Source organism: Neopsephotus bourkii, unplaced genomic scaffold (assembly GCF_033783945.1).
Source record: "Neopsephotus bourkii isolate Nb327-2 ecotype Australia unplaced genomic scaffold, CSIRO-AGI_Nbou_v1 NB_1760, whole genome shotgun sequence".
Lineage (NCBI taxonomy): Eukaryota > Metazoa > Chordata > Aves > Psittaciformes > Psittacidae > Neopsephotus > Neopsephotus bourkii.
In genome coordinates, this window is record NW_026902234.1 from 584,416 (window position 1) to 611,537 (window position 27,122).

At 43.0% G+C, this 27,122-nt stretch overlaps 1 protein-coding gene across 1 annotated transcript in view; it reads left to right on the forward strand.

Annotated features, from left to right (window-relative positions):
- Positions 1 to 14,574: 14,574 nt before the first annotated feature.
- The window catches only part of SLC9A7 (solute carrier family 9 member A7), a 72,137-nt gene continuing 59,589 nt past the window's right edge, over positions 14,575 to 27,122 (forward strand). Inside the window, exon 1 of the mRNA XM_061377792.1 lies at positions 14,575 to 15,382. Coding sequence (XP_061233776.1) covers positions 15,124 to 15,382 — 259 coding nt within the window. The 5' untranslated portion in view covers positions 14,575 to 15,123. The remainder of the gene's footprint in view (positions 15,383 to 27,122) is intronic.

Sequence of the window (27,122 nt, forward strand, 5' to 3'; positions counted from 1 at the left end):
CACAGCGGCCACACCTGCAGCCCCCAGCGCATAGCCACCTACACCCAGTACATAGCTACTTACAATACTTTGGAGGCCTTTTGCATAAGATAATGGGTGACACTCTTGCTGTAGAAGCAGAAGAGGAAGAAGAGAGGAGAAGCCCCAAGTAGAGAAGTGCCCTGCTGATTGAGCAGACTGAAAGGCTTGCCCTGGGGACAGCAGAAAGGAGGAAGCATGACCAATTGGCCAGAAATGGTTGCTAAGGAAGGGGGTGGCTGACATCCTTTGTGGCATCAGCTGCACTGTGAAACCTTACGCCTGGGCAGGTTTTGCTCTGAGATTTTGATGCTATAGTTCAAGTCAACAGCTCAGCCAGCACTACCACTGACAACACAAAGTACAGCTTTACATCTCAGCTACCAGGTGGATTTGCCCTATGAGCCACTCATCTGGGTTTCTCAGCCATTGGCTGGCTAGATCCTAGTCTTTCACTGAGTCCTCTGTGCACCAGCTCTTTCCATGGAGTGTCCAGTTAGGCCAGTTGGAGGCAGTTTGCAACTGCAGGGAGTCTGACACACCCTCACCTCTTCTAGCTCATGCTATTTAAGTCTAACAATCCTTCCAGACCACTGTGTAATCTATACAATTATTTATTATGTTAGATTAGCAATGTTGCTAATCTAATATATGCAGTCTTTTGGCAACCAGGCTCTTTTTCTGTGCATCCATTAAAAATATATAGTATTTGTTGGTAGAAGGAATAAAAATAACATCTGATACATTATTGTCAAAAGCTAACATATGAATTATTTAATCTATGCAAACCATAAAACTACCAGAACATGTTACCTCACATTAATGGATTATCTGTAGTAACAGAAGACTTCATAGTCCATGTGTGTAAAAGGACTTCTTCCCCTACTGAGTTGCAGCCAGCTCTACAATGGAAGTATCTCACCATTGATGTCAGTAGTACATCACAAAGGTATTTCAATGTAAGAAAATAAAGTAATTTGTACATCTCTAGAGAGCAGATGCAAGGCAAATGTAAATTTCTGAGTTGTGATTTTTCCATGCTGCCATGACCAATATACTTGTCTTGCAAAACAATCAGTCCAATAAAACTACAGGATTTTTATACGGCTACAGCTGATCAGGACAGACTGATCTGTCACAATGCAGCCTCTCAAGCTCCAGGGTTTCTCCTGACACCAAAGTACCAGGATATTTACTCCAGACCAAATTAACATGACTTGTGATTTGTAAGCACAAAACTTCTTAAAAAATTGCAAATGCCTAGTTCAATCTTTCATTCTCTATTTTTCTGCCAGCCAGACCCAACCCTCTTGGCTTCTGAGATTTGATACAATCATAGCCTGAAGTGTAATAATACAAGATTGCATAGTCACTACCAACCACTTACTTTAATTTCAACAAACTGCTGTAATTAGTGATTTACCTCGTGGGGATGTTGTGAAACATGCCTAATTACGGTCTAATACAGACCTTTGTGATCCCCAGACAATAGTTTCTAAGTAACTGAAAAAACATTTTAATTGTAAAGGTTATATTGTAAAGGATTTGGTGAAAGAGGCTTGCTGTACCCATACCTTCTGGTCATATGCAGCTCACAAGGGCATGTGTGTATCTCAGATCTCTGCTGTCCTTCCCAGGAGAGCAGTGATTCTGTTCCAGCAGGAGAAAAGTCTCTCTCAGGCATTTGGGCAAAGCATGTGCATGAGCTGTGTCACTGTATGAGCTGGCTCTTATCCCCACATAGCTTTGTAGTGCCTCCTTCCCCACAGGGAAGAAGGTCCTAACTCCCTTTCCGCCTTCTCTTGTTTGACACACTTGTGCATCCCCCCCAAAGGCACAGGGAAGGAGATGTTCTCAGTAAGCATCAGTACCTGGAAGTCTGCTCAAGTGCCGAACAGATAGCATAAGGAAGCTAGAGCTCGCTGTGTGTTCATCTGCACTTCTAAACCAGGGCAGAATCAGGTTTGCTCTGTGGTGTTGAGTGCTTGCCAAAACACACAAAGCTGAACTTTCACAACCTTCTTTTTAACAAGATCCATTGTTTTCTGTGCATGTCTTTTAAAGCTCTTGAAATCACATATTTGTGACAAAACCTGAAGGGTGTCTTGTTTAAAGCAGTTTTTTAATCTTTTTTTTTTTACAGAGAAGGTCTTGAAAATATCACTTCTAAGACATGAAAATCAAAATGACAAAAGAATGTAAATATTTTCTAAAATCTCGTTTCATGTTTTGTATCAGGAATGGTTGTAAATCCTGAACTTGAGATCCTGGCAACTTATCTAGGACTGGTATAAAGCTTTGAAAAGGTTTCCTAGTTAAGGTTAGATTCACCTATACTCATACAAAATTGTGAATTACAGATTGCAGAGGCAGATGACAAATACATTGAACAGCATTTTCACACAGCACTCATCACACACTCTGGGATCACGCTTGCCTTCTTTTTTATGTCTCTAGCAGATTCTCTAGCGCTGAAGAGTTTTGCCAGACTGAACACGAACATAAGCTAGTCTGGAGCTTGAGATCAGGTAAAACAAATAATATGGCTAATCTTGTGATAAAATTTATTAGAATCTATTTTGCATTGCTGTTGGTGATTTTGGACTAATGTCCTCCTGTTTTTCAAGCAATACATGGCTTTCCAGCATCTCCTTGCATATAGAACTTAGCCCTGGTCACCACTAACTTTGATGAACCGCACTACTGTTGGTCATCAAGGGAACGCTTTTTTTGGCAGCTGTTCCCAACATAGAGTCTAACTGTGATCTACAGCTTTAACGCTGGGATTATTTAAGTGGGAACAATGGATAAGTGTGCCTGTGTCCCAAGTTACTGTGAACTTACACCGTATGACAACGAAAAGCACAAACAGTAAAATTGAATAGTTCACATTTACTTTGTTCAGAAATGACCTTCCACATATTCCCACTGTAAATCAGCTTCCCTGTAAGAAGTTACATCATGTCCACACACCTTTTTCTGTTGCTGGTGCTTGGAGCAAAGATGAGCAGAGTTCTGTGCAGTACATGAGATGCAGACAGAGAGCACACTATTTAAAATAATTCTTAAAAGACACTACAGAGAACTGCAAGTCATTTCAGAAGGGTTTTTTTCTTTCCTGAAAATCTAAATAGTTCAATAATTTTAAAAATACATACATTAAATATTTTTTGCCAAATGAATGAAAGAATCATTTTAAAGTAGGTTATAACGTATTTTATCCTGTATAATTAAAGTATGTATCCTAATATTAGCATAATAGACAGCATAATGTATGATATAAACCCCAGATTAATTCTGAAATTCGCCGCAAGCCACCTCTGTGGAAGAAATTCTCTGTCTGAGAGGATCACAATCTGCTTAAGGGCTGCTAGTGTAGTGAGTGCACTTACTCAAATGAAGCACAATTAAGTTTTTGTCTATAAAGCACATTCTTGCTTAGCAATTACAGGTTCATAGATCTTACACAAGAGTCTGTATCCCAGATCCTTTTTGGTGATATGAGGACAGCTGCCACAACCAGGGTGTTGCCCAACATCCACCTTGCCAGAAAAGCTGGTGTTCCACCTGAGCCTCTAGCTGGGGCAGACAGGTTCTTCAGTTTAATGTTAAATGAAAATGCAGTGTAATGACAATGAAGTTTATGGAGTGTATCTTTTGCAGTTTATGTTTAATAGTGCAGCAATTCAGATAACAAGCTACAGTGCTGATACAGCAAGGCATATATGCACATGCTAAACCCTACAGATTTCAGGGGGATTTAAGCAAGAGCAAAAAGTTAGGCACATAGTTAGAATTGAGATGAGCTTTAATGGCTTCCTCCATCATAGCCCAGCAGCCCTTACTTTCTTCCCTAAGTTTACAGGACTTGTTTTTGTCTGAAGAGGCACTCCAATTCCCTTTGTATCCTCGTTAAAGTTGACAAGATAATCTGCCAGCATTTGTTTCCAGTACATCCAGGTCTCTAGTACTTGGGGTGCTCAGTGGAGCACTGTTCCAAACATGAGCTCTTAGAAAGTTTTGCTCTGTCACAGGAAAAGACAAAAACTCACTGAGTAAAGTTTGTTAGCTCTTATTCCCTTATCAATTTTAGAGCCTAGATAACTTTTTGACTGTAGAAGGATACAGGTTTTGTTTGTTTTTTTTACCTTGCTTAGTGTCTAACATAGTACCAACCCGCTTTCCCCGTTAGTCTGAGCTGCTGCTGTGGCATGGGAGAGGGACTGCTGAGGTCTGGGGTAGACACTGTCCTCTTCATTCAGCTGCAGGAGACCATCACAAACAGGTAGTAACATGTTAATTTGCTATTGCACAATTTATCAGAATTTGTCTATCATCTGAAGTCTTATTTTACATTGTGGCACAGTCCTCTTCCAATTTCAAGCTCTTAACATTGATTTTGTGGGGTGGCTTTATCTGTAGTGCCAACCTGCCATGCACATTGTCCTTGTGAGTGAGAACAGTGCTCCCAGGGAGACTGGCAAAAAGTGAGAAAAGTGGGATCTCCAACAACAATGTAGGAGACATCACCTACCTGGTCCTTGGTGGAATCAAGGGCTGCAGCAGTGATGGATTCTGCCTACATTAACTTCAGGGAATTACATTGTAACTGAACAATCCCCACACAGGTCAAGATTTTTATCAGACTTCATCAGCATCTTAATGAGCCAGTGAATCGTATCTAAACTACTCATTTAAATATTCAGTGTTAACTGTAAAAACCTCTTGCTGTTAAAGTGAACAAGCACAAGATTTTTGTTTTGCCTTCCCTTTCTTTCAGCAAAATGTTCAATAAACATTCTAGACACTGGTTTTGGAAACACTGCTGTCACTGTAAGACTCTGAGGAATCAATTAGTTAAACTGTTGATAACATAAAATAGCAAGGGATTCTGCAGAGACAGCAGATGGAAAGAAAATAATAAAGAAGTAATTATTATTCATGAGAGTTTAAGCTCAAAAGCTTGCTTGCATGTTAGGAAGACTCACTGCACTAAGACTGATTTTCAAATAATGTAATTTGTACTGGAGGAGCAAAAATATTCAGGTTAGAAGTCAATTAAGATGGTCAGATGGAGAGGAACTGTGGTGGAATGAAAGACATATTCTCTTGCAAAACAGACCAATTCAGCAGAAAGAAGTATGAATTAGAAAATCCTACATGTGGAAAAAACTTCCTCTGAGCCCAGACAGATAGATTTTAATACTGTAAGTTGAAATCTCAAAGGAATTCCATGATCATATGCAGGGGTAAGTACAGTCCATACAGCCTACATACAGTGCAGACAAATCAATCTTGACTTATATGTCAAAAGAAGAGAATCACAGTCATGTCATGAGAATCTGGAGCAGTGCTGGCTGGTGAGCAATGCGAAAATGGGAAATGTCTTTGAGTTAAGGCAAATGAAGTCTCTCCTCATTCAACCCTGTACTGTTTTGATGCATTTCAGTCCCTCTCTTTCCAGGAACTCAGGAGTTATTCAAACTGCAGTAACCTCTCTAAAAATTTTTCAGTGAGAGAGGCACCGGGACAAAGCCAAATAAATAAAAAGTACCCAAAATGCATAATGATGGCTCACTTTGGGACTCTTGCTTTACTCTGTTTAGACCTATTCAGCAGGGTCTGTGCCCCCAGCAGAACAGTCTATTAATTGTCTCTGGTTTTAATCAGAAAAAATCTCTCTCGCCTCTACTTTTGTAAGTAGCTGAATGTCTTCAGTGCAGGCAAACTACCAAAGAGTCCCCTTTTTTTTTTGAGTTCACAGCACCCACTACGGTCTACTGCTATCAAACAAACTAGATCTGAAGGTAAGTTTCCTTAGCCCTGTTGTAGGAGGTCTGCTCATCAGATATGTAACCCTGAGTTTGTCACCTAGAGCAATCTCTTTGTAGGCAGTGGAAAAAAAAGCTTTGGGATGGGAATTCATCTCAGATAATCACTTTTGAATAGTAGCTTGCCAACCTATCTCAACTGTCTGTTTTTCACTGATAACCATAAAGTCAACAAAGAGTGGTGAACACAATAGACAGACATCAAAACTCAGCTGTTTAAAACTGACCTGCCAAAGCTGTTTTAGGTAAATCACACTTTTTCATGCAGAACTGTTTATCATTGATTATTTCCAGCAGTTCTCTTCCTGTTATAGGTGCTTTGCATAAATGAAACCATACTCCATGCCATAAAGGGTTTACATCTGGAAAGTAACTAAACCAAATGACCTCACACACATTAAAGAGGTGCCTGCTACAGCAAATCAGCTTCAAGCAACTGGCTAAATTATATTCATGTTAATTATGAAGGTGAGGTATTTATTTAAATAAATATACTGAGTAAATAATCCTGGATCATATCCTGAAAGAAATCCATTACAAATCTTATTCAGGCATACAAAAAGAGGCTCCAATTTAAATACATTTGTAAGATAAGGCAAACACAATGTTAATTTCATGGATTAAACTGGATTGTGGTCAATTTTTTATATTGCTTGTTTAAAATTATTTCATTTTATAATAATTTGCTTTGAAGTTCCTCTCTCTATTTCACAGCTATTTAGGGTGTCCTGCAATCTCCTGGCTGTCCTGCTAAGAGCCTGCACCAGCAACTCCCCATGAGAACACCGGTCATCTCCTACCAGTCCTGTGGGAAAGACTGGTTTCCTAATCACACAGTCATGCTTAACGCTTTCTGTTGTCCTGTTTGTTGCCATTTCCACATCATCTCTGCCAGTAACTTATTTCTGAAAGCCTTGGTCCTACCTCTCCCTGCTACCAGAGTTAGTATCCCAGGCAGCAGGTAATTCCTAGCCGCCTCCTCCTGCTGTTGGGACTTGGACCCTCTAAGGGGGTAGTCAGCAATGACAGCTTCACCTCTTCAAGGGAAGAGGACTCACAAACCCAGGGAAATGTAACATTATTCTTTTGCTGATATTGACAGAAAATGTTAACTCCTCTTTGACTTTCTAAGTCACTTCAGAGAAGACTGACAATTTTACGTCCCAGTTCTCACTAAGTCCCTGCTTGCACTCGTGTTGCTGGGTTATTTATCTACATGAAGACAACAGCAGGCGTGCTGGTTTTGGCTGGGGTAGTGTTCATTTCCTTCATGGTATAGGGCTATAATTTGGATCTTCTCTGGAAAGAGTCTTGATGACACAGGGATGTTTCCGTTACTGCTGAGCAGTGCTTACACAGAGTCAAGGCCCTTTCTGCTCCTCACCCCACCAGCAAGTAGGCTGAGGGTGCACAAGGATTTGGAAGGGGGGATAGCTGGGACAGCTGACCCCAATTGACCCAAGGGATATTCCAAGACATGTTGCTCAGCACATAAAACTGGAGGAAGAGGAAGGAAGGGGGGACATTTGGAATTATGGTGTTTGTCTTCCCAAGTAACATGTGTGATGAAGCCCCCTGGTTTCCTGGAGACAACTAAACACCTGCCTGCCCATGAGGATCAGTGAATGAATTTCTTGTTATGCCTTGCATGTGTGCATGGCTTTTGCTTTACCTTTTAAACTGTCTTTATCTCAATACATGAGTTTTCTCACTTTTACCCACTTTCACCACTTCTATGATAGATTAAGCCACGATAGCAGGAAAGGTTAATGACCATGTGTGATCAATTGTCAATGAAAACATCACTGCAACACATTTGCTCTCCTCTTTGGTATTTCTACTGAATTAAAAACTTTTCTCAATCTTATCGTGGCAGTGGGACAAAATTTGGGCTGCAGTAACACTGGCAATAAGGTGAGGTACAGCAGCATAGGACTAGCACATGTGTGATTGTTCCTCTTTAACCTTGGCATTTTCTCAATCAAATCAGACTGGTATGAATGACTGTGACAGTGCCTTGGGCTTAATACCACTAGATGTCATGCAATGTACTTATTATCTAAGCTGCTTTTGAAAAATGCTCTAATACTCCACAACTAGTGGATATATTTGTACTGTCTAGTTCCAGCCACTGCTTTGGCCTCTAGATGTCCCCACTTTGTACACGTGTAGATAACCACGCCACAATAAATTGCCCCATCTATTCTGTTGCCCCAGCTTGGGATTTATCTTGAATAGTACACAAGTGGGGAAGGATGAGGAATTGGAAATATGCAAATAATGTTAGCATGAAAAGCCTGCTTTATAAAATGAACTATCTTATCCACTAAAATAAGGAACAAACAGTGAAAGACAGTGCAGTATAACATCAAATCTTTCATTACAATATCATGAGTGGTGGCTTGTGTTCGACCTGACTATCATGATTCTGATTCCACTAATGTATCTGCCTTGGACTTTTCATATCTTGGAGGTACAGCTTGAGATAATATTGATTGTATCTTGAAGCAGCTGACAAGTGCTCTCTATCTTTTCATTACAAGCCTTTTGATGTCTTTCTCCTCTATGCCTTTGGCCAGTAACACCCTTATCTGTACCACCCACATCCAGCTCCACCTGGAGTAAGCACGCTTTTAGGGACCTGTCAGACTTCACATCCTGTCACAACTTGCTTCAGTCCTACTATCATAATTTTTCCATGAGATGCAGATCTGTTGTGAGTGGGCTCAACTGTTGGACCCAGCATGTTTTCCCTTAGAGAGTGCTACTGGTATTAGCCGGGGTCCATCTGCAGCTAAAGCTTGTCCAACAACACTGCCCTCACCAGCCTAAATTTGCTTATTCTTATTAAAAATCCAACCAACTCTCAGCACTGACATCACCTGCTTTATTCTGCACTGTTGTCTGATTCTCACCTTTCAGCTAGGCAGCCCCTTCTGCCTCCGTGATTAGGATTCTGTCAAGCTGTGGGGAACTGGCAGCTTGTGTAGCCTTTTGAAAAACATGTCTCCAAATTTCCTACACAATTTGGCAGATCCTGCAAAATGAGAGCAGTAGCAGTCAATCAGTTTCCGCAGTAATAAGAATTTACAATTACATTGTTTCCATCCTTTTGATGGACTTTTGCCAGTCTAGAAAACTCTGGAGATAAGTATTGTTACTGAGCTAGATATTACATTCATAATCTCATCATTGATAATCTAATCTCATTTTATCATACACTGATAATCTCATCACTGTATATAAATACCTGAAGGGAAGGTCTAAAGAGGACAAAGCCAGGCTCTTTTTGGTGGTGCCCTGTGGTAGGACCAGGGGCAAAGGGCAAAAACTGAAACACAGGAGGTTCCCTTTGAACATCAGGAAACCTTTTTCACTGTGACGATGACTGAGCACTGGCACAGGCTGCCCAATGGAGACTGTGGAATCTCCGTTGCTGGAGGTGTTTAAAAGCTATTTGGACATGGTCCTTGGCAGATGGGTCTAGGTGGCCCTGCTTGAGAAGGGGAGTTGAACCAGATGACCCCCAGAGGTCCCTTCCAACCTCATCTGTCCTGTGGTTATTGGCCAGTTAACTGATATTGTCACTCGCTTCATAAATTATTTATTATCTATGCAGGAGATTGCTTAGATTATATAAATTGACTTTACTGGTAATAATTCAGCTCTTTCAGCATAAGAAGTGTCTATGGAAATATGACAGGCGAGTTACATCTTCTTGATAAACCACTAGGCTTCTTTCAAAGCTATGGACCAATGTTCAGCATGATGGAAGCCATTTATCATCCAAGCGTCCTTCTCTGTGTATGTTTTAGGATCTAATATTTGTAGAAGAGATTTGTTTTCCTGTAGAAGAAAATAGAAGCTTCCTGTTTTTTTTGTTGTTTTTTTTTTCCTTTTTTTTTTTTTTTTCCCCCAGAACAAGAGCAAAAATAAGTACTTCCAGACACTATCAAGATAGATTTAACCTTTTTCTTTCATATATCTATCCATGCCTCCGGGCTACCTAATTCAGATAAAGCCAAGACACTTAGCATAACTTTACTTATAACAATTCACTTTTTAGGCTATGCAATGCCTACAGGAATAGCAAATTGAGTGTAATCAAGATTCCATCAAACATCATTTTGACTTTCTGTTACTCTATCAAGAAGGGATCTGCAGGCTTTTCCAGAAGAGCTTTGTCAAAAGTTCTGGAATAATTGTGAAAATATAGAATAGAAATATTTTATAAGAAATTTGATGCCACAGTATTGTACCCACATTTTTCCCAATCTTTCCTCCTTTGTCCTTTAGAACTACATTCAAAGATACCTTCCATAGGCATTTTTTCTGGTAGTGGCCACCTGACAGCTGACTGTGACAGAGTACCTGTGTGCATGACTGCAGTTTCAAATGATGTTCACATACTCCTCATAGGGCTAGACAAGATTTATCTTGTGCAGGAGGTCAAGTTATAATTCAAGTGCCTCAACCAAGGCTCACTTGCTCAGTACTTTTTCAGATTCTTCTGGCACAGGTTGAGCAGCGGCACTCAGATATTCACTTGTTTAAATATTTATGGCGAATGTGGTGGGGAGTGATGAGTGATGAGAACAGTGATCACTTAGCTGCTTCTTTGAGCAATCATAACATTGAAATTCATAACCACAATTTGCACATGCAAAGAGTAATGAACATCCACCTTCTGAGGAATAAGAGAAAACCTGCTTTGTCCCTTGTAGAATGTCACTTCCCAATATCACATACAGCTAGAAAGGGAAAGCAGTATGTTTGGGTATGAGGGAGATGGCAGAGCACCCTTCCATAGATAACATTTCTAGTCATATCCCTCTCAGACACTTTGAAAGTTTACCATGACATAAAAGCTGTAAGATGTGGCTGCACAGCAAGTGACTTTTGCACCTTGCAAATAGCAACGAGCAGCTTTTACTCTAGCTAGACTCGTGTCTAGCAGAAGGCTACTGTTGATTTCTGCATTTGCACTGATGGAAAATGGAAGCTCTGAGATTTTCTTGGATATACAACACCTCTGCAGAACTGATACTAACAGAGAAACATGTCACAATTGCCTCCAACAAACTGGAGATTCAAGCAGATTTGTTTTTATGGTAAAAATAGACTTAGTTGTCCTTAAACTCACATCTGCAACAGGATGTGTTTTGTGGGATCCCAGGGTGCAGGGCTGTCTTACATGAATATGGGAGGGTAGCCTACAAGATGATCCCCCTATTGCTGGAAGCTGGCTATCAGTTCAAAATGGGTTGCCATTTTAAAGCACAGTGATGGGACATTTTGGATTAAAAGGTAACGAAAGAGAAAGAGAGATGGTAAGGAGAACAGCTGACACGCTGGCTGCTGTGCAAGGTTGACCTGTCTGCTAATCAACTTGCTACTGCATTCCAGATTAATGTGATAGAAAATTTGAGCATGTAAGGGAAGCTGCATAAACATGCCACATATTGAGATAAGGATTTGTTTGATTTTCTAGTCTGTTATAAGCACAAGCAGCTGTGAGGTCTTTCCCTATCAGAACCAGTCCTACAATGGCATGTTAGATCAATGAAAATTGCAAAACTGTTGCTTGCATCAGCACAAAGGGCCAGTCTCAACAGATGTGTGTGATACAGAAAAGGTCTTGATAGGGTGCAAGCTCTTCAGTGTTACTGATGAGGCATGGACAGTGTTACTGCCAATAGCTCAGAGGCACAGCAGAGCTTGAAAATAGGACCTTGCATTTGCCTCACATGACATTAGTCAGCTCTGGGAATAAGAATAAACCTCAGGTATGTATCAGTTCATGAGATAACGATGGCTTCCATAACAAAGGAAATTATAAAAATGCTGAGCAGACTATTTGATGGTGGTTCTGGCAGGATTAACTTTTTAAGAGAAGGCTGGTAGGCAAAAGGAATGAGGTTGGCTGATCCATATCTTTCTCTGTGGTGTGTTGATCAGACAAGTGTGAGTCAATCATGTGAGTCAACCATCAACTCTATGCAAATGCACATGCTTATTAGCATTTAATACCAAAATCCTCCTGCATCCCTCCAGGTGTGGCTGAACTCTGTTGAATGGCTAACTTCTGGCCTTTGCTCTGTTTCAGTGCCATCTCAGCTTTAGTTTTAAGCCTTTGATAGCTCTGTTGTGATCCCACTTGGACATTGCCTTCCATCTCCCTGAGCACACCTCATTGTTTCTGTGTCAAGTGTGCCCTTTCAAGCAGTGAGCTGATCAAAGACTGCTGCCTGGGACCAGATGAAAAATAGCAAATGAGAGGAAAGCAGGAATAGAACAAAATGATAGTTTTGCTCAGCAGCCAGGCTGACTTCTGCGACATATGTGGTGGCGCTAGGCAAAGGTAACCTCCGGGTTCCACCTGTAAAGAACATGAAGGAGGTTTAGTGCAGAACAGCTTGGGAAAGCAGGTGGAGGCTGGGAGAAAAAGTTCAGAGCACAGACTAACAGCAGGGCTATTACAGTTACAGAGCTACCCCTGGAGGTGAAATCACTGATGTTCCTAATAGACTGAAAATGCCACAGCGATCTGCTAGCTACACTGCTGTAAGGAGCTGGGGTCTGCGAACACAGCTCACTTACAAGGATGCAGCCTGGCTCACAGTGATGTAGATACAAGCTCGAATTGTTAGCTTTTTCTTATTTGATATCACATGCTCCAGGTGATCCTGCTTAAATGAGTTAAACTATACATACAACATGGTACTGATCCATGAGTGTAAAGAGGCAGCAAAATTTTGCCTGTATGAATCAAAGACACTGTGCATACCAAATTCCCTGGCAACAACACATTAGACAGAACAGTTGAGCATCACTGTTAAACTTAGATGCCCTAGCTGGACAGAAATGATTATACTCCCATCACCAGTTTGTGTATGCATGTTAATTACATCCACATAGTTGAAAGTAAGGATAAGTTGTGCCCAATTTTGTGCACAACCATGGTGAAAAGATTGTTATTTTATTTTAATTCAGGAGTAAGATTTTGAGATGGTACCTACTGAAGTATTGATTTCAGTGGAAGTGTTCCTAGGATACGGTGATGCCTGTGCAGACTACAAGGGCAAGGCAGCAGTGAAAACACCAAAAAGTGTGAATGAAGAGGTTTAAAGCTTGATGGTAGCACTGACGCATGAAACTATAGATGAATGCTTTCCTCCACAAATGATACAGATCAGCAAGAAAAAAATAAAAATGAATAAAAATAAATAAAACTGGATTGTTATGCTTAACTATTGAAAGAATTGCCTGGATATTTCTCACTGTTGCTGGAGAGCAACAGGCACAGCACAGTGAACTGTGCGTATGTTGAAGGCTAAACCAGAGGTTACTGGTGGAAGACTTTGCAGAAAGTAACTTAAGACCTTGACTGGGGCTCAGCTGAGAGGTAGATGAAATTACAATACACATGGAAATTGTCTTTCTAAAAGGAGCCACCATACACATAGTGATTTTACCCAGCACTATGCAGCATGCAATAAAAACAGGAAAGAGCCTGTTACTGCCAAGCTGCTTTTTATTTTACAACTTTATCAGCATTACACATACTTAGCATTGCACTGCATACCTGTAGTCTGCTGTGAGGCTTGTAGGTTTTATATCCTAAAGATATGCATTATATTGTATGTAGGTTATATATCCTGAAGATACATCGTAAAGATTTGGTGGTATAATGCTCTCATTATACTATAAATGTTAATTTTGAATGTAAGAGTTAACATAAGGCAGTCTTGAGGCAGGAATTTTTAATGGTTCACATAGATTTAAGGGCTAGGTCTTCAGGGCAAATTACTGCTTTTCATCTGTAAGAGGTTTACAAATGATGGCACTATCAATGTAAACTTTCAGCCCTGCACTATCAAATGTTTAAAGGTAATTGCAGACAATTATAGCAGAATTTGAGGGTTTTTGAGGAGTTTGCATAAATACCATGTTAAAAGGTCTGCATATAAATAAAAATGTGGATTTACATAGCTGTCATCTTGAAATGTTTCTAAAAAGGAGCCTCCTAAACAAAAGTATGTGTGACAAGAGACAATTCTAGATCCACTAGCAGAAGAGAAAGTCTGGAAGAGATACTCTTGTAACTAGACCACCCCAATAGATACCTTCAGAAACAGCCAGGCAGCAATGTTAAGAAAGAGGACAGCACTAAAGGAGATAGCATCTGCCACATAACTAATTAAACACGTGGCCAAACATATTCTACTTTCTTCGTACACAAAATAATGGCTAAAGTATATGTTGGAAGTTGCGACTTAAAATAACAGTTCTGGGAGAAATGTCACAGAATCAGGAAGGTCACCGCTGCTCACGCCACTGCTGGGAACTGGGAGGGGATTCCTCAGGCAAGCAGAGGCAAAGCACACTCCTGCTGCTGCTGATAAAAACCGCATAAACACGAGTTTTAAAGCATTTCTTAAGAACCAAACACTTTCATTACTCAGAATTCCCTGGTCTTACTGGTAAAAATAAAATAATGAAAATGTTGCATTCAGTAAAGAAAAAAACTAAAGAAGAAAGTTCTGATTTTTGCTTTTTTGCAAGAAACAGAAAGTGACTTCTTTCCCTCCCCAACCCGAGATGATTTTAAAACACATGTTTTGGGCTTTTTTAATAGCAAGTACATTTCGAATGAAAAATGCTGGGAAGAAGGATTAAAAAAAGCCTAGGTGGGAAAGCGCTCTGGTGACTCCAATAAGTACATTCTCGCTCTCTGGGGAGAACTTCTGCCAATTCGTAGAGACCCGGAGAGACCGGTGCCTGCGTTTATCCCCTCCCAGGTCTCACGGAGACCCGCAGCTCCCTGCCCGGCTCGGACCCGGGCAGGGCGGGCTCCAGGGTGATGATTTCCATCCAACACCGCACCTGTGCAGCCGCTGCGCACCGGTTTGCTGTAGGATATGGGGAGACCGGGACGAGCACCTGAGATGCCCGAAACGAAACCAGCTCCGGGGTGGGGTTGGACAGGGTCGTTCTCACCCACCCCGGGACCTCCCACCGCTTCACTTCCACGGGGCCGAGCCCAGAATAGAGAGAACATCGCATCTTCACGGCAGATAAGCCCGTACTCCCCGACCGAGGCCACCGCTGCTGGGGCTGCGCCTTTAAGGGGCCAGGGGAGGCGGTGGCAGGCGGGATCTTGCGTGCTAGGGCCTCTCCCTCCTTTCCTCCCTCCGCCGCCGGCCGAGCAGTGGGCAGTGCCCGCCGGCCGCCGCGGCGGGTGGGGAGCGGGGAGCCGCAGCAGCCTGCAGCCATGGCTGTGCCCCTGCGCCGCCGGCTGCCGATGCTCCTGCTTGTGCAGTTAGCAGCCGGTGGGCTGAGGGCGGCGGAGCGGAGCAGCAGCGCCATGGAGGAGCTCGCCACCGAGAAGGAGGCGGAGGAGAGCCACCGGCAGGACAGTGTGAGCCTGCTCACCTTCATTCTGCTCCTCACTCTCACCATCCTTACCATATGGCTTTTCAAGCACCGCCGCGTCCGCTTTCTCCATGAGACCGGCCTGGCTATGATCTACGGTGAGTCCCAGCGCGCCTCGGCCAGCGCTGCCCGCGCCTCAGCCCCGCTCTTCTCCTCCCCTTCGCACGGGCAGCCGGCTCCCTGAGGGCCGGTGTCACCCCCGGCAGGTGCCGGCAGGGGCGCCGGTGGCGGCGGAGCCCCTGTGCTCGGCTGCGCCCTCGCAGAACCGAGTCAAGGGGCGGGAGGACTGCGGCCTCGCGCCCCCATCGCGGCTGGCGGGAGGCAGCGCAGGGGTAGGCCGCACCCTGAGGGGGGGCACAGCCCATCAGCTCCCGGATCCCATCACCCAGCCGGAACCTTTCCGGTGTGAAAAGAGCGTGCTTAAACTTCGTTGTTGTGGGGTTTGCTCCTGACTGCTGTCATGCCGCTGTCACCGGTGGTCTGAGTTTGCTGGGTACTGACTGACTGCGGTGGTACCAGACACCCTAGACAGCGCCCGCAGCTCGCCCTAAGCCCACCTGGTGGAGTAAGGACTGTACTGAATCGAGTTTGTCCTCTCCAGCTCCCTCTGTGTGTAAAGGGAAAGTAAATTTCTCAGCAGAAGCGGTTATGGGGATGATGGTTTGGAGGAGCGGGGCTCTGTGCCGGTGCTATTGGTGGCTGGCCCAGAGGACCGCAGGTGAGCCTCGGCTGGCGCTGCGGAGGTCTCGCTCCGCTGCGAACGCACACGGTTGTATTGTGTGCAGTTTGCTACGCAGCAGAAACGGTTGCGATGAGGAGCAGCCATCCGTTTAAAAAATGATTTGTCTGTTGGCGATTGGCTATTACTGTAGTACCGAGGGCATTTCTTCTTCATGAGCTGAGTCAGTTCCTGATGAATGGTGTGAAACACCTACCCGGTGCTGGTCGGGATAAACATATTGAGGGTAACCACACATGAGAAATTCAGCACTCGAGGGGAGGGGAAAAGAGGACTATTTCCTCTCTGATGAGTACTACTGATCTTGAGAGCTATATGATTGCTTGCAAAGCAGTGGAATTTTCCTCTGCTGATGCTTCTCTTAAACCATCCCAGTTTGCTCTTAGTCACTGATCTCTTTGCTGCATTGCTGTGTCTTCCACGTATGCTTGTTGCTGAAAACTGGTAAATTAACAATTAGGCATATAAGTTCTACACTAGCATGGTAGTGCTTAGCTGCTGAGTAGTGCTCAGGAGGGGGTAGGTTAACTGTATGTGTGCTGACAGGAAGAGACTGGGTAAGGTTGTATTGAAGATGTTGTTTAGGTACTACTCTGGTGTTGTCGCCTTCAGAAAGTTCGCCTGTGTTCTATGACCATTAGGTGTTTTAGTCTATGGTGGAAATCATGTGTATGTGGGAGTGCTAATGTATGCAATACAAGTACCAGGGCACTGAGGGCATTTGGGTATGTGCTTTGAGCTGTGTGGGAAATAAGAAGCTGTTCAGCTGGAGAACTTTTACCTCTCGTGAAACTCAAATTAGTTTACTCTAATATCCAGTTCCTGATCCGTGAAATGGATGCTAGATTCCCAATTTAACATACAAGTGCTGAAACGGTGTATTAGGAAAGGTGCTATGCAGTAGACTTTTCTGCCCATAGGCAACACTCCTGAAAAAAGGGTTGGCTCTAACCATTGCATATTCTTGGTGTACCCTTGCCTGAATCATTTTCTTTTTATAGATTATTCCTCAATACACTCATCTTCTAAATGAGTCCCTCTAGTCTACCAAAATACATGATCTCCTCTCTCCCAGATTCTTGCTGTGCTGTGGCAAACATCTGAAGAAACATGTTTAGTGAGTCCAGTTCCTTTCTAACACAGTTAACGTTCTTGCTAGTAAAGCTCTTCTGAGGGCCAGCTGCACTCAAGCATTTTGCAGACTTCCTTTAGAGCAAAGAAAAGAACATTGCAAGTGTCATAAGAACTGTCTGTTGTGCTTCTGATAACCAGGTTTTATTCTTCAAATGAGAGCTTCTCTTCTTCCTTGCCACTTAAAGGACAGTGGCAAAACGGAGATGGGTTTCTATTTTACTGATAACTTGGTATCTGAAAACTGTGGGGTTTTTTTTTGTTTTAATTTGGATGTTTGTTTGTCTTGTTTGTTTGTGTGTTTTCAAATATGCATGTATTTAAGAGGCATGTATTTGATCAGTCTGACTTAAGCACAAAATCATTAGGCAGTGTTTCAACCAGAGTTTGTAGTCATAAAAATACACACACACCAAACAAACAAGCAAACAAAAAAAACCCCCAACAAATAACCCCCCCAAACAAACAAAAAAAGAACACACTCAAAAAACCCCAAACACCCAAACCAGTTCTGGGTGTCTTCAGTGCTCTCCTAAGGATGTATTTAATAATACGTTAATGGTGCAGGCTCCAAATTCTGCACACTCGGTAATTTTCATATGGTATTATGGTCAAGACTACAGCACTTGTACCACTTGCATTCAACTTTTTAACAGAAAAATCGAAGCGTTTCCATCACAGTGGTTTCCAATGCTACCCAGATAAGTGGAAGTCAGCACTTCAGTGATGATTAATTTTTATTATGGATACCATGACCTGGAAATAACTGGCTTGTTGCACCTAAAACCCCTCAAAAACTGTTGGTCTCAAAGTGATGAATGTTTGGATGATGGTATTGGATGAAATACACATTTGACTTGAGCTAGTTACAACTGCAGGTCTTGATGGTTGCTAGTTCCTTTTGTTCTTTAAGAAGAGGTGGTGGAGTTGGGTTTCTTTTTATCTAGCCATGATTAATTTAATGTGCAATGAGACCTCTTTCAAAGAGACTAGAGTAGGCATCAGGTAGCACAACACTGGCTTGAAACAGTGAGCAGAGAAGCTGCTTCCAGAAGTCAGGGCTTTAACCAGCATCCAGATTTGCTGTGTTGTATATAACTTCCTTGTGCTAGCTGCTTTGATTGAAGATTAAAGAGTCATTAGAATCATTATGTAGTCTTTCCCTGTTTCTTATTCCTGTGCTGTCACTAGTCTTCAGCAGACAGTCACTGCTTGTCTGTCTGTGTTATTCTGATGTGTTAAATATCTTTCTCTGGAAATGTCTGTTGAGATGTGAACTAACACAGAGCTTATATGGGTGTTTAATGACTTGCAGCCCTGTTTGCCCCTCCTTCCCCCCCCCTTTTTTTTATGTGCAATTTAATCTTGTTTGTGATGAAGCAATATGAAAACTTCAGCTGCATATGATAGATCTGACAGTCGTGTATGTGAAAGTGGAACGAACCTAACTTTTTTTGAATGTCTTAAAATACCTTCTGGCGAAAGCTGCAGGTTTGGGTGCAGTACAGATCTGAAAATAAATATGCACCATAGCATTGCACTATGATCACCCACAGGTCATTTCATAAGATGTACTTGGTTTATAAAGTGCTAAATACGATTGAATCTGGTCTTGAAACTGTAACAAGCGGGTTGTTTCTATGAAAGTTAAATGCTTGCAAATGTTGTGCAGCTGCTCCAGCAACAGTGTTACTAATGTAAGTCATTATGGAGCAATTAAAAAACCCCAAACAACCAACCCATAACAGAGCAATTAAGGAATTGAGACTTTGCTGACACATGTATTCCAGCTTGTGATAGTGATCATGATGTTCCTTGTCTTTGTGCTGGTCCGAGTCCCAAGGATAAAGCACTCTGAGCTGTGTTTTACCTGAAGAGGTTCAACAGAGGTGTACAGCAGCTCTGTGTTCAGCAGGTTTCTTCACTCTCTAGGAGCATCCTCATCTGGTAGGGCACCAGAGGACGTGGACTGTGCACCTCAAGAACTCTGGGAAGAGCTTAAAGATGGGAAGTGACTGTGGGCTCCCAACACCCTGCTCTTTAAGAAGCAGCTATCTGGATAAGTACATGTGTGCCAGCAGATCCAGTGATATCACTCCCATTAGGCAATTAGTTTGCCCCTTTCAAAAGCAGTAATTTGGATGTCAGTTCTACCAGGTACCTTCTCAACTGTGGCGTTGTTCTGGAACTGTCTGGAGGCCACATGTGCTAGTGCTGCAGGTAAAAGTAAAAGCAAAATTGGACTTTAGTGTGGAGGGAGAAAACCAATATATAAAAAGGCATGTAAAACTTCTATTACCTTTTGTGGATCACAAATGAGAGATGAGGTAAAGGTTGAGGATGAAAACATATTTTTTTGTTCTGAAATACTCAGTATCAGTCTAAGTTTCTGTATCCACAGAGTAGATACAGAAAAGGCTTATTTTTAGCTCATGTGGCTGCAGCACTGTCTGTTACAATTTTAGTCTCTACACATGCTAGAGATGACCTGCCACATCTCCCACAGCCATCAAAATAATGGCAATGTTGGTGTTTAATAAGCCACTTTCACACAAGCCTTCTAATAATAGATTTAGAAGCATAACTCTCAGCACCTAGTTTTGAGAACATCACACTTTCTCTGGCAACCTGCTTGTTCTTCCTGGATATTCTTTCATGGGCTTTCACATGAGTCTTGCGCAGTTTGTTGGCTGCTCAGGATATTTTAACTGTATTGCAAATCTCGTCTGTAAGCTTGCTTTGTGGTCTGTAACCGGATGGAGCTTATTTTATCTTGTGAGACATTTTAGCAGAAGTGCTGTGTATCTGTTGTTAACCTGTTAATCTGTTGTCAGATTTATTCTTCAGGTGGGATAGTTGAATAGTTAAAAATCGCTAATATTGCTGAAATGTCTTTGAAGTGTAATAATTCAGCTGTATGATTCAGCTGTAGTCCTCAGAGCACAGAGCAGTAATTTTGTAGGGGGGTTTGGTTGTATGTGTTTTTTGTTGGGTTTTTTTGTGTGTGTGTGTGTGTGTTTTGATTTTTGATTTTTTTTTTTTTTTTGGGTGGTGGGATGTGGTGGTGTTGGGTTCTTTGAGGTAGGACAGAGGTTTTAATAGTAATAAGTTAAATTAGTTCATTTTTGTTTGTTAAATTCAGCTTCATGAAATGTTCTATCAGATTAGCACCAGAATATCCTTCTGATTACCAGCATGATCTAAAGGAGAGAAATGGCAAGCCTGGATTTCCTCGATATGACACAAGTGGCTGTTAAAGCTGGCACTGTTCTACAACACCATGTGGTTGTAGAAACCAGGATAAGGCTTAAGGGGAAGGGATTCCTTTGCATGTACTGTAATTCTCATCTGAATTAGAAAGTTATCACTAACAGATGCCAGTTCTGTAATATTGCAGAGCTCCAGTCTGCCTGCCTTGCTGCATGTGTGCTCAGTGGTGGGCTGTGCTGGTTGGGGTGTGCTGAACTGTGGGTAGGTAACCTGATGTCTGGTGCACAAGCTTGTTTTCAGACAGTAAGGTGGTCCTGCAGTGCATGACCGGTTAGTGTTGCTCTTGTCTAGGATCTACAGGTGCTTGAAGCTTTCGTTAGTCCACTTCCGAAGATTTTTTTGCATCTTTTCCAATTTGTCTTTGCTACCTTGCAATAGAAATATGTCTCTAAACAGGTCTTCCAATGGATCTTCCTGAAACAGCCCAAGGACTGAGCTCTCCTCTAGATGCAGAGTGTCTGTAGCTATTATAGTAGCTTCTGCTCTTGCTGCAGGTGGGAAAACTGACAAGAGGATGGTGAGGGAGTGTATAAAAGCTGTCAAGTCCCACAGGATACTCAAAGCTGCTTGTCAGGTGCTGAAGGTGTCCCCATCTCAGTGCTGCTCTACCGTACCCCTGGGGCTCTGTGTGGTTTTGTGAGGAGGTGGATGGGACATACCGAGTATAGGTTTTTAGCTGTCTTCTTTCTGCTTGGTTACTTAGGCCTTTGTTTTATAGATGATCACAGAAGGGTATTAGGGAGTACTTCCTCGGCTATGGTAATGAAAATATATGTAGCAACTGGTGTGTAATTTTATCTCTGGGTTTCACAATCCTGCATTGGCTTATATCTTATGCAAAACAAAATGAACAATTCAGACATTGTTCTTCCCAATATTTAATTAAAAAAAGCTGTGGTGGACTGAAGTGACTCTGGCTCTGCCTTCTCTTGCAGTGTGTCTTTTATAGACCTTTCTCAGTTCCTGTGCTATAGAAAGACTAGAGCATTTTAACACTGAAATCACCTTCACTCAAAGCAATTATGTGCACAGCAGGAAGTGCCTCTGCTTCATCTGTACAGCCTGTTCTGGGAAGCATTTAGGTGCAGGAGTGAAACCTGTGAAACACCTTTCTAAATCAGTGCGTGGGCTCACTAAAAGAGCTGAAACTCTAGACTTATGTTGTGTGTGCTCCCAGCACAACTGGAGATAGGTGTAAGCCTTATTTCTGGCTTGGTGTGGCCCAAACTCTCCCTTCTCAGGGGACTGGCCTTGCCTCCAAACTGGTGTGGTTTCCCACAACACACACAGCTCTGGAAGCAGTGATAGGAAGGTTAAATTCCCTGTGACAGAAAAGTGTCATGGCTCAGCTAGCTACATTCCTCTTTGTCCTCTGTCCTCACAAACCTAACTTTGTGGGTGCATAGTGGCCTTTTTTTCCCATCTTTCCTCAGTCTTCCATTTACCACACTACTCTGTAGGTTTGTTTAAGGCAACATCTTGAAGAGCTGGGTGAAACCTGTCCCTTCTGGTAGGGAGAGATTTCCACCCCCATCCCCTACTATCTGAATCCTAACCATTCTCTTTATTAGATAGAGGTGGCATTATAAGGTTCTTGCAGCCCACAAAGCTGACCGTTTCCTGGGCTGCATCAAAAGGAGTGTGACCAGCAGGTCAAAGGAGGTGATCCTGCGCCTTTACTCTGCTCTTGTGAGACCTCACTTGGAGTATTGTGTGCAGTTCTGGTGTCCTCAACATAAAAAGGACATGGAACTGTTGGAACAAGTCCAGAGGAGGCCACGAGGATGATCAGGGGACTGGAGAACCTCCTGTATGAAGATAGGCTGAGAAAGTTGGGGCTGTTCAGCCTGGGGAGGAGAAAGCTGTGTGGAGACCTCATAGCAGCCTTCCAGTATCTGAAGGGGGCCTATAAGGATGCTGGGGAGGAACTCTTCATTAGGGACTGTAGTGATAGGACAAGGGGTAATGGGTTAGAACTTAAACATGGGAAGTTTAGATTGGATATAAGGAGGAAATTCTTTCCTGTAAGGTTCGTGAGGCACTGGAATGGGTTGCCCAAGGAAGTTGTGAATGCTCCATCTCTGGTGGTGTTCAGGGCCAGGTTGGACAGGGCGGGTGACATGGTTTAGTGTGAGGTGTCCCTGCCCATGGCAGGGGGGTTGGAACTAGATGATCTTAAGGTCCTTTCCAAGCCAAACTGTTCTATGATTCAAGGCTATGTCAAAGGTTAACAGCAGTTTTCATGTTTAATCTGAGTCTTGAATTAAGGGGATAGCATTTGAGCCTCGGAAGCAATGAACCAGCACACTGGAACCAATACATGCCCTGCTGCAGAGCTGACATCTCAGTCATATCTGCAGGGGACACCAAGCCACATGAGAAGCTTTCTCTTTAGCTAGCTATTGATGGCAAGAGTTGCAGGTGCACACACCGCACACACCACACATCCACACACAGCCAGCACACTGAAGATTGTCATCTTATGCACAAACAAATTAATGGCATTTTAGAACACATTTATATTGTGCTCCTTGATTTCCCCCTCTTTTTTTTTGTTGTTGTTGTTAAAAGTAGTCCCCAGCTTCATAATTAAAGAGCAGGAGAACAAGTCAAGAACAAGAGCACCTGTTTTTTTAAAAATCTCCTTAGTACTAATTAAGTTCTTTTAACCCTAAGTGGGAAGCGAAGGCACCTACAGAGAGGCATGGCATTCAGAATAAATACAGCACTTCATTTAAACACTTTGACAAAGCCAGCACACCAAGGTGTCCATCAGACCCACAACCCTGCTGTTCAAACTGGCCCCTCCAAGGAGCTTATACAAGCTAACAGCCGAAAAGTTATACACTCATGATGTGCACTTAAGGTTTGCACCAGGTATTTCAGTGGCCTCCAGCTGCCTTTAATACCATTTGCTACAGACGTATTTCAACAGGGCAGGGATATTTTGAGAAAAAACAAACCCTACAAGCAGAGAAGAGAACAGCTATGGAGAAGTAGCGCAAGCTGCAGCAGACCTACAAGCTCACAAGCACAGCATTATGGTCAGGACCACCAGCAGCAGCAGAGCTACCCCATGGCTGGGCCATCCGAGGTAGGATGCAGCCAAGCGCACAGACACCTCCTGGCAGCAATGCTGCACCTACAAGAGATTTGCTAGGACAGACCTATCAGGTAGCAGTGGGATCTTTGTCCATGCATCACTCACACATACAGCTGTATCAAGAGAAATGGAGAGTTTAAACTCAGCCTTTGAAAATGAAATACTGAAGCCAGGAAGAAAGCACAGAAACCATGTATCTCCCCTGGCTAAGAGCAGTTCATCTCCTCTACTCTAATGGAGAGGGAGCCTTCAACTATTTCTCCCCAGTCAAACAACAACACAAACCAAAACCACCAGCTTCTTCCATCCTAACTTTCAAGGTACCTTTGAAGTGAATTGTCTGATTTCAGGGTATGGCCAGGAGGGAGGGAAAAAGAAGAAAAAAAAAGTTAGTTTTGTACGATTTCTCTTCGCTCCCTTCATACTCAGTTAATTGAAGGCTGAAGTGCTTTTTAATAGGGAGAGGAAAAAAAAGCAGTGCATTTGAGCTAAATTACCCATCTCTGATAGGCACAGAAATTATCTGATCTGCTGAGAAGAACTGTGGTTTTTTTACAACACTAGTAAAAACTCCTTCAAGATAAATGCCCTTCTAAAAAATATAATTGCTTGTATCACATCATTTCGATATAGACACCACTTAGTGTGGGAGAGAAGGGCTATGCTCAGCATTAAATGGAGATAAAGCATTAATCCTGAGTCATAAATAAGGACTCTGTTGAAGTTAAAAAAAAAAAAAAAAGTCTACAAGCTGGTATTTCTGGCTGTCAGAGTGGAAACAACAGCTTTGAGTTAAATACTGAGGCTGTCTCCTGAACAAACAGGGACAGCTCAGCAGCTCAGTGCCAGACCCACAGCAGTCAGCATGGGAGCAAGGAAAGAGCATCCATGATATACAGAACATTTTAAAGGGCTAAAGAGGGATTGCAAACTATTTTTACTTCTGACCCCTAACAGGCCAAGATACATGTACCTGGGCTGCAGGAGGTGTCCTGTAACACTGCACATCTCTGAGGGGTTTTTGTTTTAAATGATGGCTGGCCTGTGGTTCCTGCTTTAGATTTCTGGTTTCTAGATCAGTAGGGGGCTGGATAATCATAGAATAGTTAGGGTTGGAAAGGACCTTAAGATCATCAAGTTCCAACCCCTCTGCCATGGGCAGGGGCACCTCGCTCTAAACCATATTACCTAAGGGACACCTCGCACTACACCATGTCACCCAACGCTCTATCCAACCTGGCCCTGAATGCTGCCAGGGATGGAGCATTCACAACTTCCTTGGGCAACCCATTCCAGTGCCTCACCACCCTTACAGTAAAGAACTTCTTCCTTATATCCAGTCTAAACTTCCCCTGTTTAAGTTTTAACCCATTACCCCTTGTCCTATCACTACAGTCCCTAATGAAGAGTTCCTCCCCAGCATCCTTATAGCCCCCCTTCAGATACTGGAAGGCTGCTATGAGGTCTCCATGCACCTTTCTCTTCCCCAGGCTGAACAGCCCCAACTTTCTCAGCCTGTCTTCATATGGGAGGTTCTCCAGTCCCCTGATCATCCTCGTGGCCCTCCTCTGGACTTGTTCCAACAGTTCCATGTCCTTTTTATGTTGAGGACACCAGAACTGCACACAATACTCCAAGTGAGGTCTCACAAGAGCAGAATAAAGGGGCAGGATGACCTCCTTCGACCTGCTGGTCACGCTCCTTTTGATGCAGCCCAGGATACGGTTGGCTTTCTGGGCTGCAAGTGCACACTGAAGCCAGCTCATGTTCATTTTCTCATCCACCAGCACCCCCAAGTGCTTCTCCGCAGGGCTGCTCTGAATCTCTTCTCTGCCCAGCCTGTAGCTGTGTCTGGGATTGCTCTGACCTGCGTGTAGGACCTTGCACTTGACTTGGTTAAACTTCATGAGGTTGGCATCAGCCCACCTCACAAGCGTGTCAAGGTGTCCCCTCTGGATGACATTCCTTCCCTCCAGCGTATCAACCGAACCACACAGCTTGGTGTCATCAGCAAACTTGCTGAGGGAAGTCCCACTGTCCACGTCAGCGAAGAAGATGTTGAACAAGACCGGTCCCAACACCGATCCCTGAGGGACACCACTCGTTACTGATCTCCAGCTGGACATTGAGCCATTGACCACAACTCTTTGTGTGCGGCCATCCAGCCAGTTTTTTATCCACCGAGTGGTCCATTCATCAAATTGATGTCTCTCCAATTTAGAGACAAGGATGTCATGTGGGACAGTGTCAAACGCTTTGCACAAGTCCCGGTAGATGACATCAACTGCTCTACCCCTGTCCATCAGTTCTGTAGCCGCATCATAGAAGGCCACCAAATTGGTCAGGCAGGATTTCCCCTTAGTGAAGCCATGCTGGCTGTCACCAAGCACCTTGTTGTTTTTCGTTTGCCTTAGCATGCCTTCCAGGAGAATCTGCTCCAAGATTTTGCCAGGCACAGAGGTGAGACTGACTGGTCTGTAGTTCCCTGGGCCATCTATTTGCCCCTTCTTGAAAATGGGGGTTATATTTGCCTTTTTCCAGTCACTGGGACCTAATATGATACAGTAGTACAAAGATGTCATAATTGATGATAATTTGAAAATACCAAGTGTCTCATCACAAGGATATGACTAGCTTTTGATTTGTACTTTTTGAATCCATTAGAATGAATACTGTTTCCACACTAATTCTGAGAAATTAAGATTTTTTTACCGCACCACTTCTTAGCACTTGATATCAAGTCCTCCAGTAGAGAAAGGGGATCTGCATTTGAAGCGTTACATACCTCTCTGCTCTTGTTTTATTGCTTCACTATCCTTCCTATTTGCTCTTTTCTACATGTCAGTCTTCATTGTTCTTACTGATTGTGTAATGGCCTTTCTCTTGGGAGCATCCTCCTTATCCATGAAATAGCTTAACTGTTCTTCCTTAAGTTTTCTTTTTAGCAAACTGCTAGTGTTCAGCCCCAGAATTCACCCTCTCCTGCAGCTGGAGAACTTGTTTTACAGCCTTGGATGAAGGTACAAGTCACCTGCTATCGAGTTAGACACTTGCCGCCTCCAAAACTCTCCTGAGGATGAAGATAATGTATTTACATTCCCTGTGCACCCCGCACCATTATTTCCAGTCTTTGAATCTGGCTGGCTTTTGTAGGTGAATTACAAATTACTTTTATACTCTGAAGTATTTATTAAAAACCAGACATTTGGAGAAGCAGAGGCTTAATCTGGGCATGTTTAAAAATGATCTGGGTTGTTTTTTCATGTAGTAGCAGTCATCAAAGAGCTAGCTAGGTTCTACCTAATTGATACTGTGCTTGCCTCTGTATGAGTGATGAAGCTGATGACCTAATGCGATTGAGAGAGGGAGAATACAGTTCATGCTATATGTTTGGTAGTAGATCCTGTATTTAAACTTGTTATTTTTTGATTGAAATACCAACTTTCTCCAGCTGACTTTTAGCTTTGCTATGTAACTGTGTTTTTCTAAATAGCCTTTGGAAATTTGACTCGATAGAGGAGTTTGGCAAACAAATCGCTTCTTGGCTAGTCAGGAGGGATATGCCACCTGAGGTGGAAGGGGTATTCACAGGAGA